The sequence below is a fragment of the Cebidichthys violaceus genome, unplaced genomic scaffold (assembly GCF_023349555.1).
Source record: "Cebidichthys violaceus isolate CVI_PGR_0920_01 unplaced genomic scaffold, fCebVio1.0.p SCAF_17, whole genome shotgun sequence".
Taxonomy (NCBI): Eukaryota; Metazoa; Chordata; class Actinopteri; order Perciformes; family Stichaeidae; genus Cebidichthys; species Cebidichthys violaceus.
The window spans coordinates 4,401,523-4,426,468 of record NW_027176340.1 but is presented as its reverse complement, the minus strand read 5'-3'; the positions used below and the strand labels follow the sequence as shown (position 1 = coordinate 4,426,468).

The 24,946-nt window shown below is 41.1% G+C and overlaps 4 protein-coding genes across 5 annotated transcripts; all 4 read left to right on the top strand.

Annotated features, from left to right (window-relative positions):
• Positions 1-155: 155 nt before the first annotated feature.
• On the top strand, positions 156-3,971 carry nprl2 (NPR2 like, GATOR1 complex subunit). Its single transcript, XM_068711717.1, has 11 exons — positions 156-653; positions 951-1,042; positions 1,195-1,363; positions 1,468-1,576; positions 1,754-1,890; positions 2,199-2,296; positions 2,608-2,644; positions 3,032-3,125; positions 3,210-3,327; positions 3,445-3,587; positions 3,669-3,971. The coding sequence occupies exons 1-11, from the start codon at positions 573-575 to the stop codon at positions 3,734-3,736; spliced, it is 1,146 nt and encodes a 381-aa protein (XP_068567818.1). The 5' UTR covers positions 156-572; the 3' UTR covers positions 3,737-3,971.
• A 680-nt stretch (positions 3,972-4,651) lies between these two features.
• On the top strand, positions 4,652-9,685 carry LOC137873498 (zinc finger MYND domain-containing protein 10-like). Its single transcript, XM_068711716.1, is given in 12 exon segments — positions 4,652-4,862; positions 5,730-5,838; positions 6,014-6,130; positions 6,213-6,266; positions 7,116-7,366; positions 7,678-7,772; positions 7,855-8,027; positions 8,459-8,584; positions 8,676-8,797; positions 8,894-9,019; positions 9,283-9,336; positions 9,338-9,685. Coding segments are annotated over 12 exon segments (1,353 nt in total). The 5' UTR covers positions 4,652-4,773; the 3' UTR covers positions 9,375-9,685.
• Positions 9,686-10,078: 393 nt separating this feature from the next.
• rassf1 (Ras association domain family member 1) lies at positions 10,079-21,343 on the top strand. Of its 2 annotated transcripts, XM_068712225.1 has the most exons (7): positions 10,079-10,381; positions 11,890-12,239; positions 13,382-13,506; positions 19,338-19,442; positions 19,533-19,818; positions 19,924-20,039; positions 20,127-21,343. In XM_068712225.1, exons 2-7 carry the CDS (start codon positions 11,924-11,926, stop codon positions 20,271-20,273), a joined length of 1,095 nt encoding a protein of 364 aa, XP_068568326.1. In that variant the 5' UTR covers positions 10,079-10,381; positions 11,890-11,923; the 3' UTR covers positions 20,274-21,343. The 2 variants fall into 2 exon arrangements, with proteins under 2 accessions (XP_068568326.1, XP_068568327.1); XM_068712226.1 differs by lacking the exons at positions 10,079-10,381; positions 11,890-12,239; positions 13,382-13,506 and adding an exon at positions 16,726-17,239.
• An 88-nt stretch (positions 21,344-21,431) lies between these two features.
• On the top strand, positions 21,432-23,824 carry tusc2a (tumor suppressor 2, mitochondrial calcium regulator a). The gene is made up of 3 exons (XM_068712227.1): positions 21,432-22,608; positions 22,930-23,050; positions 23,145-23,824. Exons 1-3 carry the CDS (start codon positions 22,460-22,462, stop codon positions 23,208-23,210), a joined length of 336 nt encoding a protein of 111 aa, XP_068568328.1. The 5' UTR covers positions 21,432-22,459; the 3' UTR covers positions 23,211-23,824.
• Positions 23,825-24,946: the final 1,122 nt, after the last annotated feature.

The following is a 24,946-nucleotide window of genomic DNA, read 5'->3' as shown; positions in this document are numbered from 1 at the left end:
TGGTGACTACTGATGCCTTTAAGGACTATCGAATATATGAAACTTTTTAGCACGTAAGCTGCCGGAAACCCGAGCAAAGTGGGTCTCTGAAACCTGGGACGTTTATAGATTTTATACGTTGAGATAATATACATTATGTGAACAGCTGATAGTAAATAGATGTACGCAACTGCTAGTCAATGTTTAAACCTCCACTGTCCACTGTCTACGTAGTATTTACGACTTCCGTTATCTGTTGTAGTAAATAACGAGGAGCTCGTGAATACATCCGTGTTGTTCCTCAATCTGGAGTGCATAAATGAATCGAGTATTGGAGAGTTGTTGCATAGTTTGCTATTAGGTTGACAGCAATTTTGTCAAAGTACACATTAGTCCGGACGTTGCCCAGACGTTAGAAGTGCTAAATGTATTTCACAGGAGGTCACTAGCTTGTTTATCAACCTTACAACGGGAGGCTAGCAGCTAGCTTCAGCTGCTAAACAGGAGGCTGTCATCTGAAACTGAGACCGGGTTAAAGTTTCTGAACATTTGGTACATTATTTGGAGTGAGGTTGCCCTGAAAAACAAGGTCTATGATGGGCATGACCTCTCGAATAGAGTGTATATTCTTCAGTGAGTTTCACCCCACCCTGGGTCCGAAGATAACATATCAGGTAAGTTCAGTGTGCAAATACTACATTATTAACAAGGGGAAAGGTAATAACAATGTTGTGGTAATCATATCAGTTGATATCAGAAACATAAAGTACATAGTATCCGTAGTTGCCATAAGTTTATTGACTATTTGTTTAATGGAATTAGAATGACTATGCTTGATCTTTAGCAGGCATTTAGTCCCTCTACATATTGTGGTGTTGACCGTGGAATTGAAGTGTACATAATCATCTTGAAGCTTGTTCCTTATAGGATGCATTATGTCACACGGTGTCCTCTATGTCCTCTCATGACAGGTCCCAGAGGAATACATTTCACGAGAGCTCTTTGACACAGTTCAAGTTTACATCATCACCAAGCCAGAACTGCAAAACAAATTGATAACAGTGTACGTATGATGCGTCTTTCTCCTTGCCACAATTAATAGTTTTTTTTTTGCCCTTGAGATCTGTGTTGTTGCCTTTGTTGCTCTTTACAGTTTCAAACTATCCCGCTTGCTCTTTTTTTTTTATTTATTTTTTTTATATTTTCTTTTTTTAGCACCGCCATGGGAAAAAAGTTAATCGGGTGTCCTGTGTGCATCGAGCATAAAAAGTACAGCAGAAACGCCCTCCTGTTCAACCTCGGCCTCGTTTGCGACGCCCAAACCAACACCTGTGCCCTTGAGCCCATCGTCAAGAAGCTGTCTGGGTACCTCACAACTCTGGAGGTTGTGACTGATGCCTTTTCATAACTGTGACTTGATTGCTCTGATCTTTGCATCGACGACGTCTCGGAGATGATCTCACATCTTTTGGCTTTGTTGTGTTGCAGCTGGAGAGTTGCTTTATATCCAATGAGGAGAGCAAGCAGAAACTTTTACCCATTATGTCGACCCTGTTAGAAGAACTTAACGCCACAGGAGCCTGCACCTTACCCATAGGTATATTCTGTATTTTACTGTGTATATCTATCTCTTTAACATACAAGCTGAGGATGGTGCTGAAATGCAAAGTGTGTGTGTGTGTGTGTGTGTGTGTGTGTGTGTGTGTGCGTGGAAACAATTTTTCTAAGTATTTGTTTTTCCCGTCTCCGTCTCTGTTCCGTGTTCGTTTTTAAGACGAGTCCAACACCATCCACCTAAAGCTGATCCAGCTGCGAAAGGACCCCCCGATTGTGCAGGAGTATGACGTGCCGGTCTTCACCCAGTGCAAAGACCACTTCATCAAATCTCAGTGGGATCTCACCACTCAACAGGTAGGCCTCGTGGCGCATATCAAGGCACGTCGTGATAAGATAAGATGTGCCAAAAATTCTAAGAAGAGGAGGAAGATTAGTGATTAAAGGCCAGTTATCAGCAGTACGTGAAGTGATATGAACACTTGTTTCACATCCATTATTATATGGATGAAAATGAGTCATCGGTGCGGGAGAAGGAGCCATTTATCGGTAGAAAAATGTGTAATTCCCGGTACAAATTAGTGTATATAAATCGTATTAATTGAGCAATTCAGGTCATCGAGATTAGTACAATCCAATAATGTTCCACTTCGTGCTTACTGCAGATCCTGCCCTATATCGATGGATTTAGACACATCCAGAAGATCTCTGCTGAGGCGGATGTAGAGCTGAATCTTGTTCGCATTGCGGTGCAGAATCTTCTGTGAGTACATTTCAGCGAGAAAAGGGCAACAAACACCAGCGGCGGCTGATGTGCTTCAAAACACCCTCATCCATTGTTGTGTATGTGCAGTGAGCCCGAGGGTCCGTCCATACCAACACGTCGTGACATTTATCAGTGCTGATGACAGCCAGCAGCACATCTATTTGAATTATGCTGTGTGTGTGTGTGTGTGTGTGTGTGTGTGTGTGTGTGTGTGTGTGTGTGTGTTTCTCTCACTTCAGTGTTGTAAGACTTTTATTTCCAAACGGAACAAAAACGAGAGACGCTGAAATCCTCCTTTTCCTCCACAGGTATTATGGTGTTGTGACCTTGGTGTCCATATTTCAGGTATGGTGGTACTATATGTTTGATATGAGGCCACTGTGATTTTGAGAGTAAAATGTAAATATTTTGAGAAAAGTCCTAATATTTTGTAAAAAAAAGAAAGAAAAAGTCTTAATTTCATGATAAAAAGATTTGGCGAAACTCGTAACTTAAGGTCATCCTCATCGTTCAGTTGGCACGTCAAAGCTCATATCTGTTTGAGAGTATTAACATTGTTGAATAATATTACTATATTTTCCACAACTACAACATTTTTACATATAAAACTTTTTTTTCTTAAAATATTTCTATTTTTTCCTAACAGCAGACTAATTCTGTGTGACAACAGTTTGAGGGTTTGTTATGTTTGGTGATGGTCTTGTGCCTTTTTTTTTTTTTACCTCCCTCCAGTACTCTAATGTGTATTGCACCACCCCCAAAGTCCAGAGCCTCATAGATGATAAGTCCATTCAGGAGGAGTGCCTCAACTATGTCACTAAGCAAGGTAAATAAGGGCCATAGTTGCTGAACACAAGTGTTCTTGTTGTCCTTTTTCTTTTGTGACGTTCGTTGTTTGATTGTCGGTCAGGTCAGAAGCGTGCCAGTCTGAGGGATGTGTTCCAGCTGTACTGCGGTCTGAGTCCAGGAACCACGGTCCGAGACCTTTGCTCTCGCTACTCGCTGCAGCTTCAAAGGGTTGACGAGAGGTCGGCGTCAATCACCTTATCAGTTCCTGCAAATACTACTAAAAACTTAGGTCAGAGTGACTTTTATTTACATGTATGTCATGTCATGTGTTGTTGTTTTTTTTTTGTTTTTTTTAGGAGGCTGATCCAATTTGGACTGATGAAGACTCTTATACGACGGCTGCAGAAATATCCGGTGAAGGTGATCCGTGACGAGAGGAGCCGGCTGCCTCGACTCTTTACCGGCTGTCACAGTTATGATGAGATCTGCTGTAAAACAGGCAGGTTTCTCTCTGCGTGTTGAGTATGAATAACATCGAATGGTGGCAAACGAGTCTGCTTACAGTGTCGTCATTTTACAGGCATCAGTTACCAGGAGCTTGACGAACGTTTGGAAAACGATCCCAACATCGTGGTGTGCTGGAAGTGAGCGGATTTTTAAACGGACTGAAAGATAAAGAGATGCCTCAACCAACGATGCCTTCAGTGATGGCAAGACTTTTCTTGGAATACTGGTGAAAGTGAAGTAGTATCTTGTCATTTTTGTTATGTTAGTGTGTGTTTTTGTTTTTACAAATCTCATCAAGAATTTGCATTTTGTTTAGGTGAGGATGGTTATATTTATTAATATTGTACAAAAGAGAATTTGTGACTAATAAAAGAGATTATCCAACAATGTGACCCGTTTGTCTTAAATCACAGTGCATTCAAGTCGAGAATTTCACATTTGATGAGCCTCAGATTGATACAGAAGTAGCTACAGAAGTCTCATGTTATCAGACTGTGAAATCAAATATCTAACTTAAAAACTACAGGAAGAAACATTGTCAATATCTGTTTTTATTTTGTTTTTACTTCTATAATTGAAAGGTTTTTGTACTTGTATATTTTAATATCGTCAATTTTTGAAAAATGTAACTTTGTACACCACTACATTTATTTGACAGCTATAATTTCCTTTTGCTTTACAAATCAAGCTTTTGCATAAAAATATGATAAGCTAGATCAGCCGGTAAATGCTACTCGTACTTGCAGCAGTAAGTACTTTTCGTATAGAGGACTTTTTTTTTTTTTTAATTCCACACAAAGGCAGCAAAAAACATCAAGTTGAAAAAAAAAAAAAAGAGTATAAAATCCAAGGAAATAAAAGACAGTTCAAAGGAATTAAAACTCAAATAAAATCAGGAATGGCTTTCGGAAAATACTAGCCTTTTGTTTTGGAAAGGGATTTAAAGACGATCATTTAAAGACGATTCATACTTTAAGAAGCACTGCCCCCCTCTGGCGGCATCGAGGTACTGCGCTCTGGCCCTGGGTGCGCTTCGTATACATTCACCATGCCAACCACAGCAAACGAAGGGTATAGCTAACACTAACCGTTAGTTTACTTAACTGTTAGCTACTCCGAACCAACTTAACGTTAGCTAGTGAGAGTATTCTTTTGTTTTACCTGACGGTGTGTACGACATGGACACGTCTGTGATTCTACCTGTCGAAGCAGAGGGGTTTGTTCAAAGTCTGGAAACTTTCTCTCTCAAGGAAGTAGGCTCTGAGAGGTGAGAGTAACCAGCTAACACACACACTCATGCTAACGTTAGCTTACATGTAACGTAATGTCTGTGACTAGCTACCTAAACCCAGTGACGTAGGCTGTACTGTGCAGCAAGTGCACACAAAACCAAAAGATGGCGAGGAAATGAACGTTACATTTAACGGTAGGAAGGTTGAAAGGTCTCGAGACATCCAAAAACACACGCACACACACACACACACACACACACACACACACACACACACACACACACACACACACACACACAGAAATACTCAAATCACAGTGTTAGTAAATAGAAAAGTCGAATTGAAAACTACTTAAACGCACTAGTCTAAATGAGTGTTATGAGTGGAATGTAAAAAAACTACTAACTGACAGGCTTATTTCAAGGAGATTATCTTCCATAAGGATGTATGGGCTCAGTTCATCACACACATCCATACAGTACAAATTAAACAACTGACATTAGATAGTATATTATATCTATTTAATAAATATGAATAAACTCCATGGTGACTTTTTTCTGTTTGTAAAACTCAAAATAAAGTCTCCAGGACCCATTTCTTGCTGTGACTAGGAGTACTGTTGACTGGTAGAATAAAGAAGTGTCTGTTGGATTCTTTAAAATGAACTGCCCTTTAAAAACTGCCTTTTTACGTCATAGTGGTGTGTATGCATATAATTTGGAGTGTGGCCATAATGTTACTCTAGGCTAAAGAAAGTGCTCTACATAAGATATGAAAGACATGAATTAATCGTTTATGTCAGATATGAGGCGCATGGAAACAGAATGACGCCTCGACACGGTTCATGAGAAAGTAGCCGTGCTTTTTTTTTTTAATGATTTTTTCTCTTTGTGTGTTGACAGGTGGTTCAGACAGCATGCGCACATTGAGAAACTTAACATGCAGGCGATACTGAATGCTTCTGCCATGCACGATGAGTTTGTTAAGGAGCTCCTGGTGTCCTATGGAAAGGTGACTGCTATACCTCTCTGCTTGTGATGTTAAAATGTCAGTGGAATCTAGTGAATCCCTATGAGAAAAAGTCTCTTGAAACACGTTTTGTGGTTGTTTCTAACGCTATAATTACATATGATATCTCAATAAACAATCTGCTGTATCTTTTTTTTCCCCCCTCTCCTCTTTCTAGATACCTGTTCTGGTCCATGAAATGATCCTTGTCGAAGTTTGGAAGCACAAAGTGTTCCCCATTTTATGTCAGCTGGAGGACTTCAATCCCAAGGACACGTTTCACCTTTACATGGTGGTGAGTGTAACGTGTGTAAAATGATGATCAGCTTGCAGCGCTCATAACTGATTTTGTGTGTACTTTAATGTCTCCGTCTTAGATCCACCATGAAGCCACGATCATAAACCTACTTGAAACGATAATGTACCACAAGGTCAGTATGTACACAAATACATACCCCAAAATGATATTGATTTGCATCATATTTTAAAATGTGTTAAAGTGTTACAACCTGGTTCAAAGGCTGCAACATAAGGGAGACAAGACGAGTGGAAAAAGTAGTAAATATACATTTATTTAAGAAGAAATCATCAAACTAAACAATCAATCAATACAAATAAGCAGCCATGGAAGTCACAGCCAAAAAGAGGAGCCTAAGAAGAGGGTCAGCCTTTATAGTTGTGACCAAACCAGGTTCTGGTGTCGCTCATCAGTGGCCGATTAACATCCTGAAAGACAAACTGACAGGAAACAGGACACAGACCCCTAGTGGAAGGGAGGGGTCGTCACACCCTCCTCCAGGAATACCGATAAACTACATTCAATGCAAACTACATACAGAGTTCAAATTTACAGATTTCATACCCCCCCCCCCCCCCCCCCGCCAACCAATCTCCACTCTGCAACTCCAACATGTGGAGGAGCCAGAGAGATTACACAGTGATTTGGTACACATGACTGAGAAGCAGGGCCAGTTCATGCACTGATTCTGAGATCAGTCTCTGCACATCAAACTTCACTACACAAATGTAAATATGTTTCCTGGTCAATCAAGTTAGGACAAGCCCCCATATGTTACAACCCGACTCAAAGGCTGTAACATAAGGGAGACAAGACGAGTGGGAAAAAAGTAATAAATAAACAAAAAGCATCAAAGTAATCCTGCGGCAAGGCAGTCCAGACTCTCTCTCTCTCTCTCTCTCTCTCTCTCTCTCCCTCTATACATATTGTTATGAATGAAGCTCTATGTGACGTGTTGAAAAAGGTTTTGTGTGTTGTGCAGGATTCATGCGAGGCGGCTGGTGACTCTGTCCTCGACTTGGTGGATTACTGCCACCGCAAGCTCACCCTGCTGGTCAGCAAAGCGACCAGGGAAGCCGCAGCGACTCACGACCAACACAGCCCTAAAGGGAAAGCTGTCGCGTCCTCGACAGACTTGATGAACGAGTTACAGATGCAGAGCGCTGCGGGGGAGTTTGAAATCTCCCTGAAGACCGTCTCTGTGCTGCGCTTCATCACCGATCACACCGAGAGGTACGGCGGTGTCTGGACCAAAGAAGGTTTACGAGTTTACAATAGAGAACCTGAGAAGTCGTCCCAACACTTTGAGGCATTTATACTTCAAGCTTAGTCATTGCATTGCACTTACTAATGCTGCAACTAACTTATTTTCATCATTTCACAAGTGGGAAAAGCAGCAAATTCTCACATTTGAGGATCTGGGATCAGGGGTCGTTCTGCATTTTGCTTGAAAATGGACGATTTGTCACTCATATCGTCCTGTTAATTTATTCATTTACCATTCATTTCACCTGACAGAAGGACATTTTTTCTTTTCTTTACAGCATTAGTGTCATCAATCGCATGCTGTGCACCCACAACATGCCTTGCGTGCTGGTTCAGTTGATTGACTGCTGTCCCTGGAGTCGCTGTAAAGACGGTATACGTCACACCTCCTGCATATCAAACGTGTCCTCGTATGAACGCGTGGTTCTGGGCTAATACTCTGTCTCCTGCTGAAGGTGAGCTAGAAAAGTGCATAAATGGCAGATGGCAGAAGATTCCTGTTGAGGACCATTTAAAGATGAGCAAACTAGACGGTCAGGTCTGGATTTCCCTTTACAATCTGCTGCTGAAGGAAGACTGCCAAAGGAAATACGACTTCAACAACTATAACAAGAACCAGCTTCTAAAGGTATACTGTGAACGAACTGTTGACTGACTCTATTTTCATCATTCCTTTATGTTCTTTGAGTCATTTTTAGCTAATCAACGTTTTTAAATGGTATCAATCAACTCCTCCTCCAAACTCTAAGAGGCTACTGTATATCAGCTGTAAACTGAAGCTCAGGAAGTGTGTGAGTGCCAGATCATTGTCCTCCAACATCATATCTGATCTCCTTGCTTGTTAAAACACAGATTCAGTTTCCAATGGTTGTTTTGACTCAGATGTTTCCTCCTATTATATGCTTTCTCATCCTCTTCCTGTCGCATTGATTGTATAACCAGAGAGCCTTGTGCATCCTCTTTTGAGGGCATTTCTGTTCTTGATGTAGAAAGTTCTGACGAGTTGACTTGTTTTTGTTACTGAGGATTATTTGTGGGCTTGTCGTTCATGTGACACAGCTTCGAGGTTTCATGACAGAGGTGTTGATCGATCAGCTGCCAAACCTGGTGGAGCTGCAGCGTTACCTGGCTCATCTCGCCGTTGCAGACCCCGCCCCTCCAAAAAAAGAACTCATTTTGGAACAGGTGCACGCTCACAAATCCACACATATATCTCTGCACCTACAAGTGACTATGTCCTCTGTGCGTTTACCCTAAAGCTTTGCTTTATGTATAGATCCCAGAAATATGGAACCACATTGTGAGAGAGAATTCTGGGAGGTGGAAGGCGATAGCAAAGTATCAAGTCAAAGAAACTTTCAGCCCATCTGAAAGTGAACTGAAGCTGCTGGCAGAGAGGTGATTTTAGTTTCTATGCTGAAAACACAAGTCTGAGATATGAATAAATCAACTCCATCAGCATCTCCGTGATTATTACTGCGATTGTTTCACCAGGTTGTACCAGGTGTACAATTTTGACGTGATGGAGAGTTTACTCCCTGAGAAGCCAAAGTGTGGATCCTGTGGGAAAGAGGCAGCAAAGAGATGCTCTCGATGTCAGGGAGAATGGTACTGTCACAGGTAAGACATATATATATATATGTATATATATATATATATATATATATATATATATATATATATATATATATACAGTAATGCAGAAGATCTGCTGGACTGTCGTGGTGAAGAGGCGGCTGAGCCTGAGGACAAAGCTTGTGATTTAGCCGTTGATGTTTTAATGAATGAAAGAATGAGATTTGTGGATATCATACACTTAATGTGTGTTCTGTGTCTGCTGATGTGACGTCTTTGTTCACCTTATTTTGTATTTATCTTCACAGAGAATGTCAGGTGAAGCACTGGACTAAACACAAGAGAGCCTGTCAGCTCACGGCTGAAGATCCAGAGAGACCTGCTGCACGTCAACAGCTGACCAAGAGAGACTGAAGCACATGCAAGGGACCGGTGGTGGATGGGAGAAGATGGGAGAAACAGATTCTGCACAATGCAAATTTAGATTTTAAATCTTTCTGTTAGTGAGTATTCAGTTTATGCCCAGTTACCGAATGTTGTTGTTTCCTTTTTTGATTTGAACACTGTTGTTTGTTTATGATAACCTTATGTCATATCCTTTTAACTAATCGTTTGTCTATCTGAAGAAGGTTCTTTCCTTTCTGTCAAGAGACTTACACTGTTATTTTGTTATTCACACCAGCGACAAATAAAATACTTTGAACAGCTCTCTCTGCCTTGTCTTCTTGCCCATTGCTGTTAAGAACGTGAACAGATAGAGTCCCCTAGTTAAAGTGAATGAGTGGCTCCTCTTCTTTTACCTTCAGACTTCACCCTAAATGTTGGATTGCTGACTTTCTGTCCGTAAAAAAGTCCGATCAAGATTGGCTGCAGGTTTAAGCCTAATACATATTTATAGTTTGATGTATAAATACAGTATATAATAGGCTATATATTTTAGATTTCCACTGCTGTAAATGAAACCCAGATCCATCACAGCTGGAGACAGTGGTTGCAGCGGTGGGGGACTTTGCACGCCCACTCAGCTGAGCTCCGGACTCAGAAGCACCCCCTATGTGAAAACATGCCGGATGTCGGTGCAGCTCATGATCATCTTACTCTCTGTTTTTCTTGATAAGCTGCTTCCTCCTACAACACGCTCTGACGACTGTACGAAAGATGCTCCGTGTCTTGAGAAGTGCTCAGACTCCGCGGTCACACTGATGTTACAGAGACTGAGTTTGGCGCTCCGTCGCCGCTGGAACCGGCCGGTGATGAACGGTTTATTTCCAGAGATGTAGCCGCGGCTGCACACCTCCGTTACTTGGAAACCGTCAGAGACTTGCTGCGGAAAGTTTTTTCTCTTTCGGATGGAAGAAGTTTTGAGACAAAGCGGTTTCCACGGGGCTGTTTTTCTCCACTGTGTCGGTGAGTTAGACTGAAGATTCACTTTGGAGTTGTTGGTTTAATTCACCAAAGCCTGTTTGTTCTGGGACTGAACATTTGAGTTTATGCTCTCATAATTGCATTGTTTTACTTACAGGAATTACGAGGCTACTTATGTGTGGTAAAACGGGAGAGAAGCCCACATCTGACACATTAACATGTTAAAGTAGTTTGTTTGACTTTAGGCTGTTATGGCTACTTTAATACCCTGCTTTACTTATGATAGTTTGGCAGACTGTCAAATATGAATTACCCTATTTCTATAGAGGAGGCCTATGTTATGTATGAGGAACCAACGTGTCATTTTCCAAATATGGTTACTAAACCACCATATCCAAAACATATCTGAGATCTGACATAAAAGACTACTTATATATAATCAAAGTAACGTTACTGAAGTACAGTTTACTTATATTTAGCTTATACTACATTACAATTAAAGTGAAACTTTAGTACTTTTTACTCTACTGCATTCATTTGACAGCTGTATTGAATATGATTGGTTTATAAAATATACTAATGTGTGTTATATGCTGATCATCCTGCAGCCGGCCGCCCTTGGGGAGGGTGTATAGTGTTGAAAGGCCGAAAACACCCAACGACACAAGGGAGCATTACTGACGATGTGTTCTGGGCCCAACTGTCCCAAAATTCTACAAGCTTAACCAGACCGAGATAGATACCAGACCGAGATAGATACACCCCACACAAACAAGCCGGAAAACCCCCACTGGTCGATAGTCAACCACTCAAAACAAGGTTAATTTCCTGGAAGTGCTCACCACCTTGGCACAAGGGACAGACAAACATCATGTCCTTTGTTTTTTGATTCAGTATTGATACAAATGAATCTGTCTAACAGAACACATTTGTTGAAATCTCCACCTTGGCGGGCTTTAACGTTAAAATGCTGTTTACACCTTAAAGCATCAGCAATAATAATCCAATAATATAATATGTTAAGGGACCGTTGTGCTGCATGAGTACCTTTACTTTTGATGCGCTAAGTACATTTATAAAAATAAAAATACGAATGGCGCATTTGTACTTGTAATTAAGTATTTTTGTAATAAATTGTGGTATTGCTACATTTACTCAAGTACAGCATCTGAATACTTCTGCCAGTATTTCCTGTCAGTACACATTAGCCAGTACTTGTGCTGATAGACAAAAAGATATGACCAACTCCTCAGCATATATATATATATATATATATATATATATATATATATATATATAGATATATATATAATCAGGCACTTCTTGATATTTTGTTCTCTTTTCAAAGACAGACCTAAGAAAAAGGAATATTCACAAGAATCATCCTATGTTTTGTAAAGTAATAAAGCAGTCTTAAATTTAGATTTCTTTAGATCTTAAATTGAGATAGAAGCTTATAATTTCAAGATCCCATTGTTGTAAGTGTTAAACTGTTGCCATGTCGTCTTTGGCAGTACCCGTGCGTTATTGTACGTTCTCCTGTCTGTCAGTGATGGTGGAGGCAGCCGGGCTCTGAGTGACACCATGTCTTGGGGGGAGTTCATCGAGCTCCGTGACCTGAGGGCGGACAGAGAGCAGATAGAGCTGACACACGGCACACCCTGCTCACCTCCACGCCTCGAAAGAGCCAACGCCCTGAGAATCAGCCCGGGGAAGGTGCCGGACCTGCTGAGCCGGGCGGGCATCATCAGAGTCCTGAGCAGCACCCAGGACCCCCAGCTCCCTGAGGAGAAGGGGGAGGGACACAACTTCCAGCCCTGCAGCCATTCTCAGCCCACATGGTGCGACCTGTGCGGCGACTTCATCTGGGGCCTTTACAAGCAGAGCCTGCGGTGTGTCAGTGAGTAGGCTGTTTGTGCGTGCTTGAAGTAGCAGAATCTACCATGCATGCAGTTGTTCAAGTGGTTTTGGTGGTGGGATCATAATCTAGGCTCAGGGTCCGATACAGACCTGTGTGCTCTTCTCGCTCAAGACTCATCTTAGAGTTGCAATAGTCTCGAACTTCCTTTTCATCAACTGAAACCCACTGACATGTAGCTGTGGTTTATGTAAATCATTTAATGTGCAGGAAAAAATAAAAAAATGCTTCTTTACAGTTATCTAAATATTAAAAACGCAGTTTAATCACAAAGAAACGTTGACGTGAATACAGAAGTTTTACGGTCATAAGTGTAACTGTTTTTTCTCTCAAATATGTATATACTCACACCTTTGTTTCAAGGCATTAGTGATCATGACATCATAACAAAAGAGAAAGCAAAAAAGGAAACAAAACATTAACACTGTTACTGGGCTTACATGCCATAAATATAAATATGTTCATTCATACATATCCGATCCAGACATCCGATATTTTGTCTTGATTTGAGTATTGTATAATTTAGCTTTGTTTATTTCACAGCTGCACTCAACAGATGCAGGTTTGCTAATTGTGTCTCTCAAGACAGGTGTTTGCTCTTTATTTATACTTTATAGACTCGGTATCCATTTAATCGTGTACACCTGCACAATCTAATGCAATCCAATACAACTGTTCCACCATGAAGTCTACCATTAGGATGTATTTCATGTTCAGTTCTTGGTGACATTGTCAGAAATGGGTAATTTTGATTATATAGTATGTTTATCATTGAGGTCCTTGTATATAAAGCTGGTGTTGAACCGAGCCGCATTATATCCAGTGGTGTTTCTACTGTTCTGCCCCCGTATGTATGCAAATTAAAAGGGGGGAAAAAAATAGATACACCTCTCAATATCATGTTGTCCGGTACAACACCACCTTTAACTACGACCTCAGTAATAAACACACATTTTGAATTTAACTTAAAGGTACAGCAATAACCAGACATGGCCAGAGGAGGACATCTCCTATTGAGAATCGTACTCTACGATATATAATCTCACGCGTGCTTACAGTTGATGTCATGTGTGTTTATGTGTTTGGCAGCGTTTGAGTAAACCCGTGACTTTCTACACTTACAGATTGTAGATTCACGTGCCACTACCGCTGCCGTGCTCTGATCCGGCTGGACTGCAGCTGGGACCGAGGCTCCGTGGCTGAGCACACATCGGTAGTGGAGCACACCATAGAAACAGACACCAATGTGGTAAGGACCTTTTGGATTTGGCATTACGACCGGCCTAGTATTCTCTTGGTTGTCCATAAGCAGCCGTGCTCACGATCATCAAGAAGTTATTGCATTATTGTAGCACTATGGTTACCATTAAATGTAGACAATCAGTGAGGAAACTGGTAGCTTCTAACCAGCCTCTACTTTGCGTGTTACATTACGTGCTACCTGGTAATTCTGCTGGACCGCTTTTAGGAACAAAATCACATGTTTAACCGACAGAAATGGGAACCATTTTACACGGCAATGAAAACACGGCGTTAATCCTGTTCCACTTACTGCAAACTGGGGAAGTTTGTTGTTGTTGAGAAACACAAAATGTTACAGGTAACAGATTTTGCACCATCTGGTTCAGTTTATTTAAGTACTGCAGGGAAACATCTGTTTGCAGAGTCCCATAGCCAGCTGTTACACCCATTGTTTTATAGATTTAAGAAAACACTTTGAATTTCTTTCAGCATGATGTACCGTAAAATGTTTTCACTTTAATTTTAGAGTTTCATATTTTAGTCCTGTCTTTGCTTTGCTTTTTATAAAGGCATAACAAGTGCCAAAAAGCATACTATACCCAATCCTAACTGCTCTACATCTTAAATCTTACCAGAAGAAGACTCCTCACTGTGCTTCTCTGTTCCACATTGTTATTTATAAAGAGGGGAGTCAAGGCTACAAGCCCATAGTCGTTCAAGGCAGCTGGCTTTGGTTTCTTGGTAACAGGTTTTATTCCCTCTCTATCCAACACATGTTGCTTATCAAAGGATGTCTGGAATGTAAAAACTTCAGCAGAGTATGAACAGTATGAAGACATTGCTAGATATTGTCTTGGTGCATAAGGCCTTTCACACGACGGACGTTTTCACTTGACATAGCAGGAGAACGTACAGGTGGATCTAATAGACCGTTGGTGATGGCTCTGTGATAGTGGTGTGTACCAGTAAGCAGTGAAAACCAAACCACAAAATCAGAGTTCGAGGTGTCAAAATTGGTTCAATCAGAGTTTAATGTGAGAACAGCAGGAAGATGTCTGGGTGCAGCAGTCCACATAATGTGAACTCGTAGCTTTACACTAGGAGGCTCCAAAGTATTTCCTGCCCAGCACACATTAGCCAGTACTTGTGCTGATCGTCAAAAAGATATGAGCAACTCTTCAGCGTGTGAGACAAAGACTGAGGGTAGTTTACAAATGTCTTCACCAGTTGGACACGTGCCCCATGGTTTTTATGTTCTCTGTGTTATTACTTGAACCGATTAAAAGCCTACGCCAGGGGCGGCATGTTCCAGATGAACAAAGGAGGATTGTTTATCTGTCTCAAAATCATAGCTTCAAATGCAGAAATTAAAGATAATTTTATCAACATACCTGATTATAATTTTCTGTAGCCAGATTCTCACTACAAGGTTATGAACTTAGTACCGAGTCCTCATCTTTAGTCATGTTTTAGTATCAGTCCGCCTGATGGTTTAAAAAGAGTTCACATTGCAGCATACTGGAAACTAGGGATTCATAGGTTTTTTTTAAGATGAAATTTGCAACTTTACACACACTGACACGCAGATGTGACCTGAGATGCCACAATTATTAGATGCAAAAAAAATATTTTCTATTGAGTACTGATCTGATGTCAGATCTGTCCTGTTGCCAAAGTTCAAATCTGTTTATCTCACTCAGGGGGACTCATTTGACACATTTTTATGAACGTGATAATTGTTGTGACACAAAAGAAAGATTGGCGGCTCTCCATGTAAATGAATGTAACATTTTTATGAAAACATAGGATTTTATGACACTGACAAAGAAACATTATTCATGTGGGATTGATACCAATTTGGCATATTGGATTGATGCATCCCTGTTATTTACCAATTCACCTGCAGAGCAGTTTCTCAATTATTTTATTAATAGTTTGTTTGTTTAATTCTTTTGTTTATAAAATGTAAGAACAGGCTGGCAAATGTCTTTCACAATTTCCCAGGGTGACATTCATGTTGCTCCTAACTGTATATAACTGTCCAAAACGCCAAAATCTTTCATTTATAAAGATAAAAAACCCAGAGATAATTAGTTTTCAGACACTTCCGTGTTAGTACGTGCCAACTCGCATATTTTTTTTACTTTTTATTTTACCTTTATCCAATCAGATAAGTCAATTGAGAACCAGTTCTCATTTTCAATGACGACCTGGCCAAAAAGGCAGCAACAGGAAGCAAGTCGTATAACAAATAAAACATAGAAACATCTCAATCATACAAAAATAACATATATATATATATATATATATATATATATGAGCATTCAGAAAGTTTCAGTTTGCCAGTCATGATTGGAACTTGGAAGTTTACATGAACACTCTCTACAAGTGAAAAACTAATTTTACAATAACTCAAATACGACATGAAGGCGGCATAATGAAGGATCCTAATGAGTTGCATTATGGGAATTGTGGAATCCAGTGTTTGAAGCGCTACTAGGCACTGCAAGTTATGATATCTCGGCCTCCGCTGCTTTGACTATGTTTTATTTTTTAGTCTTCCTCTTCCTCGAGTTCCTTGGTTGTATGGAAGTCAATGGAGAAATCCAAATGTGCTATTGATCGACTAATCGATTCAATAACAAACTGTTTCAGTGAAACTGAAAATGTCACAGCCATATCAAAAAAGTGCCTGTGTTTGCATATGGTGACATTTAGTTGGGGTATCTCCCAACTAAATGGGAGATACCCCATACCCCATATGGTTGGAGATACCCCAACCATATAGTGACATATGGTTGGGGTATCTCCCTCTTGCCCCCTGAGAGATAACGTGGTTATAACTAAATAAGGAAAATGTCTCCTAACTTGGCAGTCTAAGTTCAAGTATTGTATGTTTGGTGCCTATGAGTTCAACATATGTACTCACAGCTCATACATTGATGAATAAACTCACATGTTGACTATAGACCGTAGGACCAGACCTATCGTCACGTGACAAACTCAGCGGGGAGGGAGCAGCAGCAACCGTGGGAGAGGCGGCAAAAAGAAGAGGGGAGGTGGGAGGGAGGGAGGAGGTCACGACTTTGGCATTTCCCCTCGCCGTCCAATGGCGACCGGCTACGATGGGTTTGTGTATTTTCCAAACTCAGCTCAACGGACCTGGGTGGGACCTGGGTGGGGCCTCGGCGAGGGGAAGGAAGCGAAGGCAGCAAGGGCGGGGGCGCTAATACATCCTGTTTCACACAGACCGAGTACAGTGGAAACGTGGCCGGTAGAAGTTAGAGGAGAAAAAAAAGACACTTGTATTTAGTCGATTTAGACTGTTATCAAGGCGCAACCGCGATATTACGTCCGCTGAGAGATTAGTTAACCGTTGAAGTTAGCCGTTAATTGCCGTTATTTAGAACATTTCAGCCAGACTTCTATTCAGCCCAGTTTTTGTGTTGAGCTAACCAAGCGTGATTTAACGTTACTTTCACACTTTTTAGTCGTCGTATCTTAAGTTCACGGTTGTTGACCCTCGTGCTATAGGTGCTTTTTGACCGGTAGTCAGCATGACAAACGCGGCTAGCAGCTCGGAGAAAACTCCGTCCTTCGAGATGACCTGGGGCAGCTCCACCAGCAGCGGCTACTGCAGCGAGGAGGAGTCCGACTCTGAGTTCGAGCAGTACTTCACCGCCCGGACGTCGTTCTTCCCCAAAACCCGGAAAGATAACGTTACTGCTAAAGTAAAGCAGGTGAGAAGCTCGAACAAAGTTAACAAACAATAACGTTAGGTTTGAATACAAAAAGTCCAGTCCTCGGTGTAAAAAGGAGAAGTGAGATGGGTGTTGGGAGTGGTTCATCTAAATAACTAAAGTTAGCGTTGTTTAAGGTTTCTGCTCTCTTTGACAGCTGTTCTGCTTAAATTGAGCATTTTATCCACATGTTTAGGAGTCAAATGCAACTGTGTGTTGCTCAAGGGCACTCCAGCAGAGGGGATGCTTGCCAAGTGAGCTTGCAGGTTAAAGGGTGGAGCTCTGGTTCCTCCAGTTTTGAGTGAATAGACTTGAGACTCATAATAATCATTTGATTGAGAACCTATAATAAAAGGCATGTCAGCACTGGCATAAGAACCACAATCCAGCAGTGCAACGTTTTAATGGTAACAAGCACAGCCCACAGTTGAACTCTTGCAGAGAACAACTCGATTGTAATGTTTTGTGACGCACGCCGGCTTCTCAAGTTTCCAGACTAACACCCACCATTCATTGACTATTCAGGTTTCTCATACTTATTTCTCAATCTCTGATGATTCATGTGTTGTTTTGGATTTGTTAATTTTTTTGTTCCTTTAGTCACCCACGCCCATTAAAGATCTCAGCTTTCTTTATTGAAAAGCAGACGCTGTTTATTGTAAAACTCAGTGACGCTCACCCTGTTTTGTGTTTCTGTGCAGAAGCCATTTTTGATTCACACTGTTGGCACTTTTTGAGAGGACACTCCTTTTGTGGACATGTGGGAATGCAGTTGTTGCATATGTTATTTTTCCTCCTCCTGTTACCATATGGGAAAGCTCAACATGGCCCACATTATTGATTTATTGACTTGCTAACAGCAGCATATTAACTCTACAGTCTTTCAATCTGCGTAAGGATCACCACCATTGATCTTCTTCTGCTCTACGTCGATTTATAAGCTGCCCAGCCCGTTTAAAGCTTGCAGCTTTGCCTGGTTTGTTTTCATGATTCCATAGTAATGAACATAGAGAGAGGCAAGGCAGAGTTAGATACATTTAAACAATATTTTGCAGAAGAAAAAAACCCTCTATTAATGTAGAAATGCTTGTTTGTAATAATGGAGAAATCTGCGTTAGTATCAATGCAGCGTCCACAGATACTGGATATGGATTCTACTCCTCAGGAAACCCCCCTGCTCCCATGAACCTCAAGGAATGAGCTGGAGCACAGCGTGGAAAATAAATGTGTGCTGCCTCGCACTTCTGTAGCATTTTCTTACTGTAGAGGAAATACCAGTTGGTCAGTTTACTCAGGAAAAGCTAATGGCCAAATGTGCATGACTGGAACATGACAGAGACGGTGCGGTTGATGAGGCAGCTGACTTCACAGGATGTGTCTGTGAAACAAGGGAGGGCTTTGTCTCTCCCACTTGTGTGAGTCGGAGAGAGGGGATGCTATTTTTACGTGAGTACCAAGTCAAAGAATGCAACACAGAACCGTTGGTCGCACTCATTACAAACAGCTGCGAGTCGCACACACACCCCTCCGTCCTCTATCCCCTCCTAGGCCGAAGGAGTCAGAGCAGTCCTACAGGATTGGACAGAGCTGACATCATCGCTTTTTTTTGCCTTTGCTGCGTTGTCAGGAAGTTGAGTCTGATGCAACTGGTGCTCACTGTTAGAAATAGCGGTGGCCTAACAGGAAGTTAAATAACTACAGCTTTACTAAAGTTTGGCTGTTTGTAATTCTCTTCTGAACAATATTAGTTTTGAAAGAGGAACTTATTTAAATCAAATTTGGATCGAGCTACTGTTGCTTTTACATGATAGCTTCACACCTTCTTCCAACTTTCTCAATTCCTGAAAACTTACTTTTCAACACATTTTTTATGTTTTTAGGATTGGTACAAAAATGCAAGTCAGCCACAATGTTTGTAATTGTTCCAGAATGACCATTTTTAAGAACGTAATGCACAACTAAAACGTGTCCAGTGTCCATTCATGTACCGGTGCATTGTGGGTGTTGTGCGGCTCTTTCTCCGGGGTCCTGCTGTGGTTTGGAGATGAGCCCTGCCACCTGGTGGTTTAACGCTGTAACTCCTCACTGTCCCCTCCAGGATGAACAAATTGAATGGGGAAAGCAGGAGTTGACCACTGCAGATATTCAGCAGAAGGTGAAGGAATACAACGCTCAAATCAACAGCAATCTGTTCATGAACACGGTGAGCAGCGAGGATCTACAACACATCCATGCAATTTTAAAGCGCCAGGGTTTTTTCATTCGGTGAAACATTTTTTATTTTACTCAACAGAACAAGGATGGCTCCTACACTGGCTTTATAAAGGTGCAGTTCAAGTTGGCCCGTCCCGTGTCAGTTCCACCTCCAAAGAAAGGAGGTCACGATGCCGGAGGGAGGAAGGCTAGCGGAGTGAAGCGTCGCACCTCTTTCTACCTCCCGAAGGACGCGTCCAAGCATCTGCACATAAGCTCACGCACTTCTGCCCGTGAGGTCATCGAGGTTTTGTTGAAAAAGTTCACTGTGGTGGACAATCCCGGCAAGTTTGCTCTGTTTGAGCGCAGCGAGCGCCATGACCAAGGTATCACTCCACTTCATTGTGTTTACACATTTGGACCTCCTGTAAGTGTTTTTAAATCAAAATGTGCATGCTTTACATTCATTTGATTTATTTTTTTTTCTTCAGTTTATGTTCGCAAGGTCTCTGATAATGAGAGTCCCCTCCGCCTGCGTCTGTGTTCTGGGCCCAATGAGAAAGTCCTCAGCTTTGTTCTGAAAGAGAATGAAACTGGAGAAGTCAATGTGAGTGTAACATGGATTTGAGAGTAAGGGCCAAACCCTGTGGTAAGTTTATAAAGTGGACTAATTGCATGTTTAATCTTCTTACAGTGGCATGCCTTCTCCATGCCTGAGTTGAAGAACTTTGTGCGCATTCTGCAGCGTGAAGAGGAGGAGCACGTCAAGCAGATCGTGCAGCGGTACGCTCTAGCCCGTGCGAGGATGCGGGAGGCTCTGGCCGGCTCGACCCCCGGCTGAGACGACTCTGCGCTCGGGGGTTTGAACGTGCACCGCTTGGCTGGACAGTCGCCTGAAGATGACCGGTCATCGCTGCATCCAAAGATCCCAGATAATACAACTCTAAACGCCTCTTGGGTGAACGAGAGAGTGAGATGGGGCGCAAGACAATGAGAGAGAGCTAGCGCGAATGTGCGTGTGAAATGATGCGAGAGATGAGAAGTGCCTTACACCTGGAGAGTCTGATGTGCCTGAGAGAATTGAGTTGAGAGAAACGACACTGGCAGATGAGACTGTGGTTATATGTAGTAATGTGGGATAATCCCGTGTACCTCAGCTGTGTCACTTTAACTTTAAAAAATATGTCAGGGATGGTTTTTAGCATTTTTTTTGGATTAAAAATATGATTAATGTACATTTGTAGATGCAGTGCTAAAGTCAAGCCCCATATTGCAATTGAGCCGATAATCACATGTCTGGAAGTTGCATTCCTTTTTCATTTTCCAGATTACAAAATTGGCAACATGTCCAATCGTGACATTACTGCCGAGTTCAGATCAACTTAATCTGGTCCTTGAACAACCTGCCATGAAAACCATCAACTTCCATATTGCCATTTGGAAAAGTTAAACACACATTTGTTGCTGAAGAGTATTTAGTTTTTCATTTGACCCAGGCTCAAAAATCTGCCATGTCCTCTCGACACCCCTGATGGGTGCAACTCTTTTGTTTTTTATTTTACGGTCAAATTGTGAATTTGACTGATGTATGGACATTTGTATGCAACTATGAATGTCAGAGAGAGCAGTGTCACTGTGGTTGACTGGAACCTTGAATGAATATTGGTATACATGTGTTTCACTGAAAGCTGTTCGTCATTCCTTCATATCTTTGTTTTTTTTCTGTCCTTTTTAAGAAAGTGTTTGTCTTTCGCTTTTCAATTCACTATCATTGTATCCGTCCGTGCACGTATTTACATGTTGAATCTACAATTCACAATGTGACAAATGTGCATCGCGGTCAGTAAAGAATTACCCAGTTCAAATAAGTTTCTGTATTTCTTGTATATCGTAAATAAACGTTGAAATATGCCCTCGTTAGATCTGGGTGATAAGCCCCAATACAGGACTATACAATAACCCAGCTCTCCACAAACAAAACCCTAACACGTCGTAGACATAGTTAAATGCATTTTTTTTTTATCCAACCATCTTTTAGATTAACATCCCCGTCATGGTGTTAAGTACAATGATTTCCGGTAACTGTCTCGGTACCGCCTGTCTGTTCGATCAGCTGATCGCCATCGTAAGGACCAAAACAGCTAACGCTAGCTTAACGTAGCCGGGGGTAAAAGTTATGAAAGGATATGACGATTTAATACGGTATTATAAGGTAGGATATTGTCAATACATTTGTTTTTGCGTTTGGTGGTCTACGGTAAAGATGATTTAGTGTTTGTTTAGGCGACATGTCGCTGTGTTGTCTGGCTCGTTAACGCTTAGCTGTTGTAGCTAACCTGCGTCAGTGGCGGAAGCTAACAGGCTAACTCACCTAAATATACAGGTGCCGTTAGCTACAGCTAGCTACATGTTATTCGCTACATTGGCCCAATACTACGGCGGTGCTTTATGGGACATGTTCTGGGCGTTACGTTTAAAATGACGGTCGTTTTTATACCGTAAATATGGCAATGTAACTACCGTTAAGAATCAGATCGCTCGTGTTTAGGATTATATGGCTGAGTGTGTTAGCTTCCTGAGAAGCTAGCATAACGTAACAAGGTTACAATACAACGTTAGCCTCGACATTGTCTCGTTTAGTGAACTGATATTTTTTAATAGTAATTTCGTCTATTTTAAGCTCGACGTCAGTTCTTGTGCGTTTCTGAGTCAATTCTGACTCCTTGCAGGGTAAACGGATCATGCATTACATCTAGTGTATCATAGTGATTCAGCAATAAAGTATTTGATCCACCTAGTCACAAGTCACTTGCTAAACAAAGAGTTACACAAGTAGTCACACAGCTACCTGAACACCAGGCAGAGAAAGTCAAGTCTGATGTGTGTGTGTGTGTGTGTGTGTGTGTGTGTGTGTGTGTGTGTGTGTTTCTCTTCTCAGATCCTGGCTTTGATAAGGAATTGAGAGCGTCTGGCCACCAACCAGATTGAAAGCATTAACTGGAGACTAACTATGTCTTATCTCTGAGAATGGGAGGAAGTGGATCCAAAGCCAAAGGTGTCTGGCCTTTCTCAGGCAGTGGAGCTGGAGGGGATTCACCCAGCGATGGGAACGAGCAGTCTGTGGCCCGCCTCAAAGGTTCCAGAAACGCCACTCCGTTTGTTTTTACCAGGAGGAGGTAAATAATACATGATCGGAAAATGGCAACGGTTCGCTTCACCCAAATAACAACTTATTTTCTTAAGTAATCCTAGTGGAGGTTGTTTTTTAATGTTTGAGATAAGAATATCCTGGAAATACAATGGAGGTGAACGGCTGTATAATAAAGGCTTTTTACGCCTCTATTATATAGCTGGAAGTAGAGATATGACACAAAATGAGGGGAAAGAGAGATTAAAAACGATCAACAGCAGAGCACACATTCAGCTAAGAACACAAAATAATATAATAAATGGTTAAAATACGTTTTAGACTGATGTTGACTTGCTGTTGTTGACAGCTCTTTGTACTATGACGAGGACGGCGACCTTGCTCACGAGTTCTACGAAGAGACCGTGGTGACAAAAAACGGCAGGAAAAAGTCCAAGTTGAAGAGGATTCAAAAAAATCTGATTCCACAGGTGAGCCAGGGACACATTTTTGGCAATGCTGATCTGAGTGAAGCATGTTCTGAATGATTTGTTGATTTGAATATTTCTGTACTTATCTTTTCAGGGACTTGTGAAGCTTGACCACCCCTGTATACATGTAGATTTCCCCATCGTCCTCTGTGAGGTGTGAACAGTTGCACAGGACTGATCTACTATGAAGCGCGGCGACAGGAACTCTTCCCGGAGGAACGTTTTTTTTGTCCCAATGTCGGAGCATCAAAGTCAAGACTGGAGCCGTGGTCCGGAGAGCGAAAGGAAAATTCAAACCGTCGTCTAAAACTGATATATTGAATGAAATGTTATACATTTGAATTCAACTTTCGGTCAGAGGGTTCCCTGTTCACAAAAATCCATATTTTGATATTCACAGAAGTAGTGTTGGTCCAGGTTGTGTGTCCACTACCCAGCTGATATGTAAGCAGTCTTAGAGAATACATCGGATGAAGATGTACTTCTCATGTGAGTTCTTTTGCAGGGAAAAACATCCTTGATGTGAAAAAAAGGCTTTAACGGTTTATGCCTTCTGTGAGACGTAGAGTAAAACTGTGTGTGTGTGTGTGTGTGTGTGTGTGTGTGTGTGTGTGTGTGTGTGTGTGTGTGTGTGTGTGTGTGTGTGTGCGCACTTAGGTTTGTTTGAGTGAGTGTGTGAGAGACGGGAACGAAAGATGTAGTTACAGGGTAGAATAATGAAGCATTGAGAAATGTATTATATATATGTGTATATATATATAATAAATATATATATATGTGTGTATATATATATATATATATATACATATATGTATATGTATATATATATATATATACATATATGTATATGTATATATATATATACATATATGTATATGTATATATATATATACGTATATATATATATACATATATGTGTATGTATGTATATATATATATATATATATATATATGTGTGTGTGTATATATATATATATATGGTCATGTTCTGTATTGTCACGTCTGAGTCTGTCTCAGTAACCGGAGCTCAGACCTGCACTAGTGAACATAATGTACTGTAAATAATATCAGATTTCTTAGTTGGAACTACTTGAATAAATGGTTTACTGAGCTGAATATCTGACCTTTTCTGTTATGTTTCTTATGGCCTCATTAGTATTGAGTTATGTCAAATAACACATTTTATTTCTTGGTCCCATACAAATCTTACTTTTAATGTTAACTGATGAAAAGGTTCTCAACTAAAGGATTTTTTTAAAACAAACAAGGAAAGCATATTTCCTTTCTTGCCAAGAGTTAGATGAGAAGATTTATACCACTCTCGGATTAAACCAACAAGATGAAATGTGAAAATCAGAGGGATTTGAGTAGACCCACACAACCTGTTTCCCCCCGTTTACAGTCGTCATGCTAAGCTAAGCTAGCCATTCATAACTGGATGCACAGACATGAAAGTGGTATGAATCGTTTCACATCACAAAAGAAGTGAATACACGTTTTTTTTTTCCTAAATGTAGTAAGTAACTGTCACCAGAAAGAACTGCAGTTTTAGAATGAAAACTCATTGTGTGCTCAGTGCAATCATTTCAGTTTGCTGGAAGTGAATGCACAAGTGGAGATTACATTCAGTCAAGTGGTCACTTTTGAAAAATGTAGTCAGTAATTCCTGCACTACCATGACGGCTGTAATTATAACCCTGATATCTCCAGTCGTATTTTTAGCTTTTCCTCATTGCCTTCTTGAATTTCCTTTGCTGAGCTGTACGGCTGCTGTGTGCAACCGAAGCCAGATTCAATTCATTTATACCTAATTATGCAAAGATGGAGATAATCTGCAGACATTACAACACGTTTACACTTCAACAACATGTAAGGTATCCCCCCCACCCCCTCTAG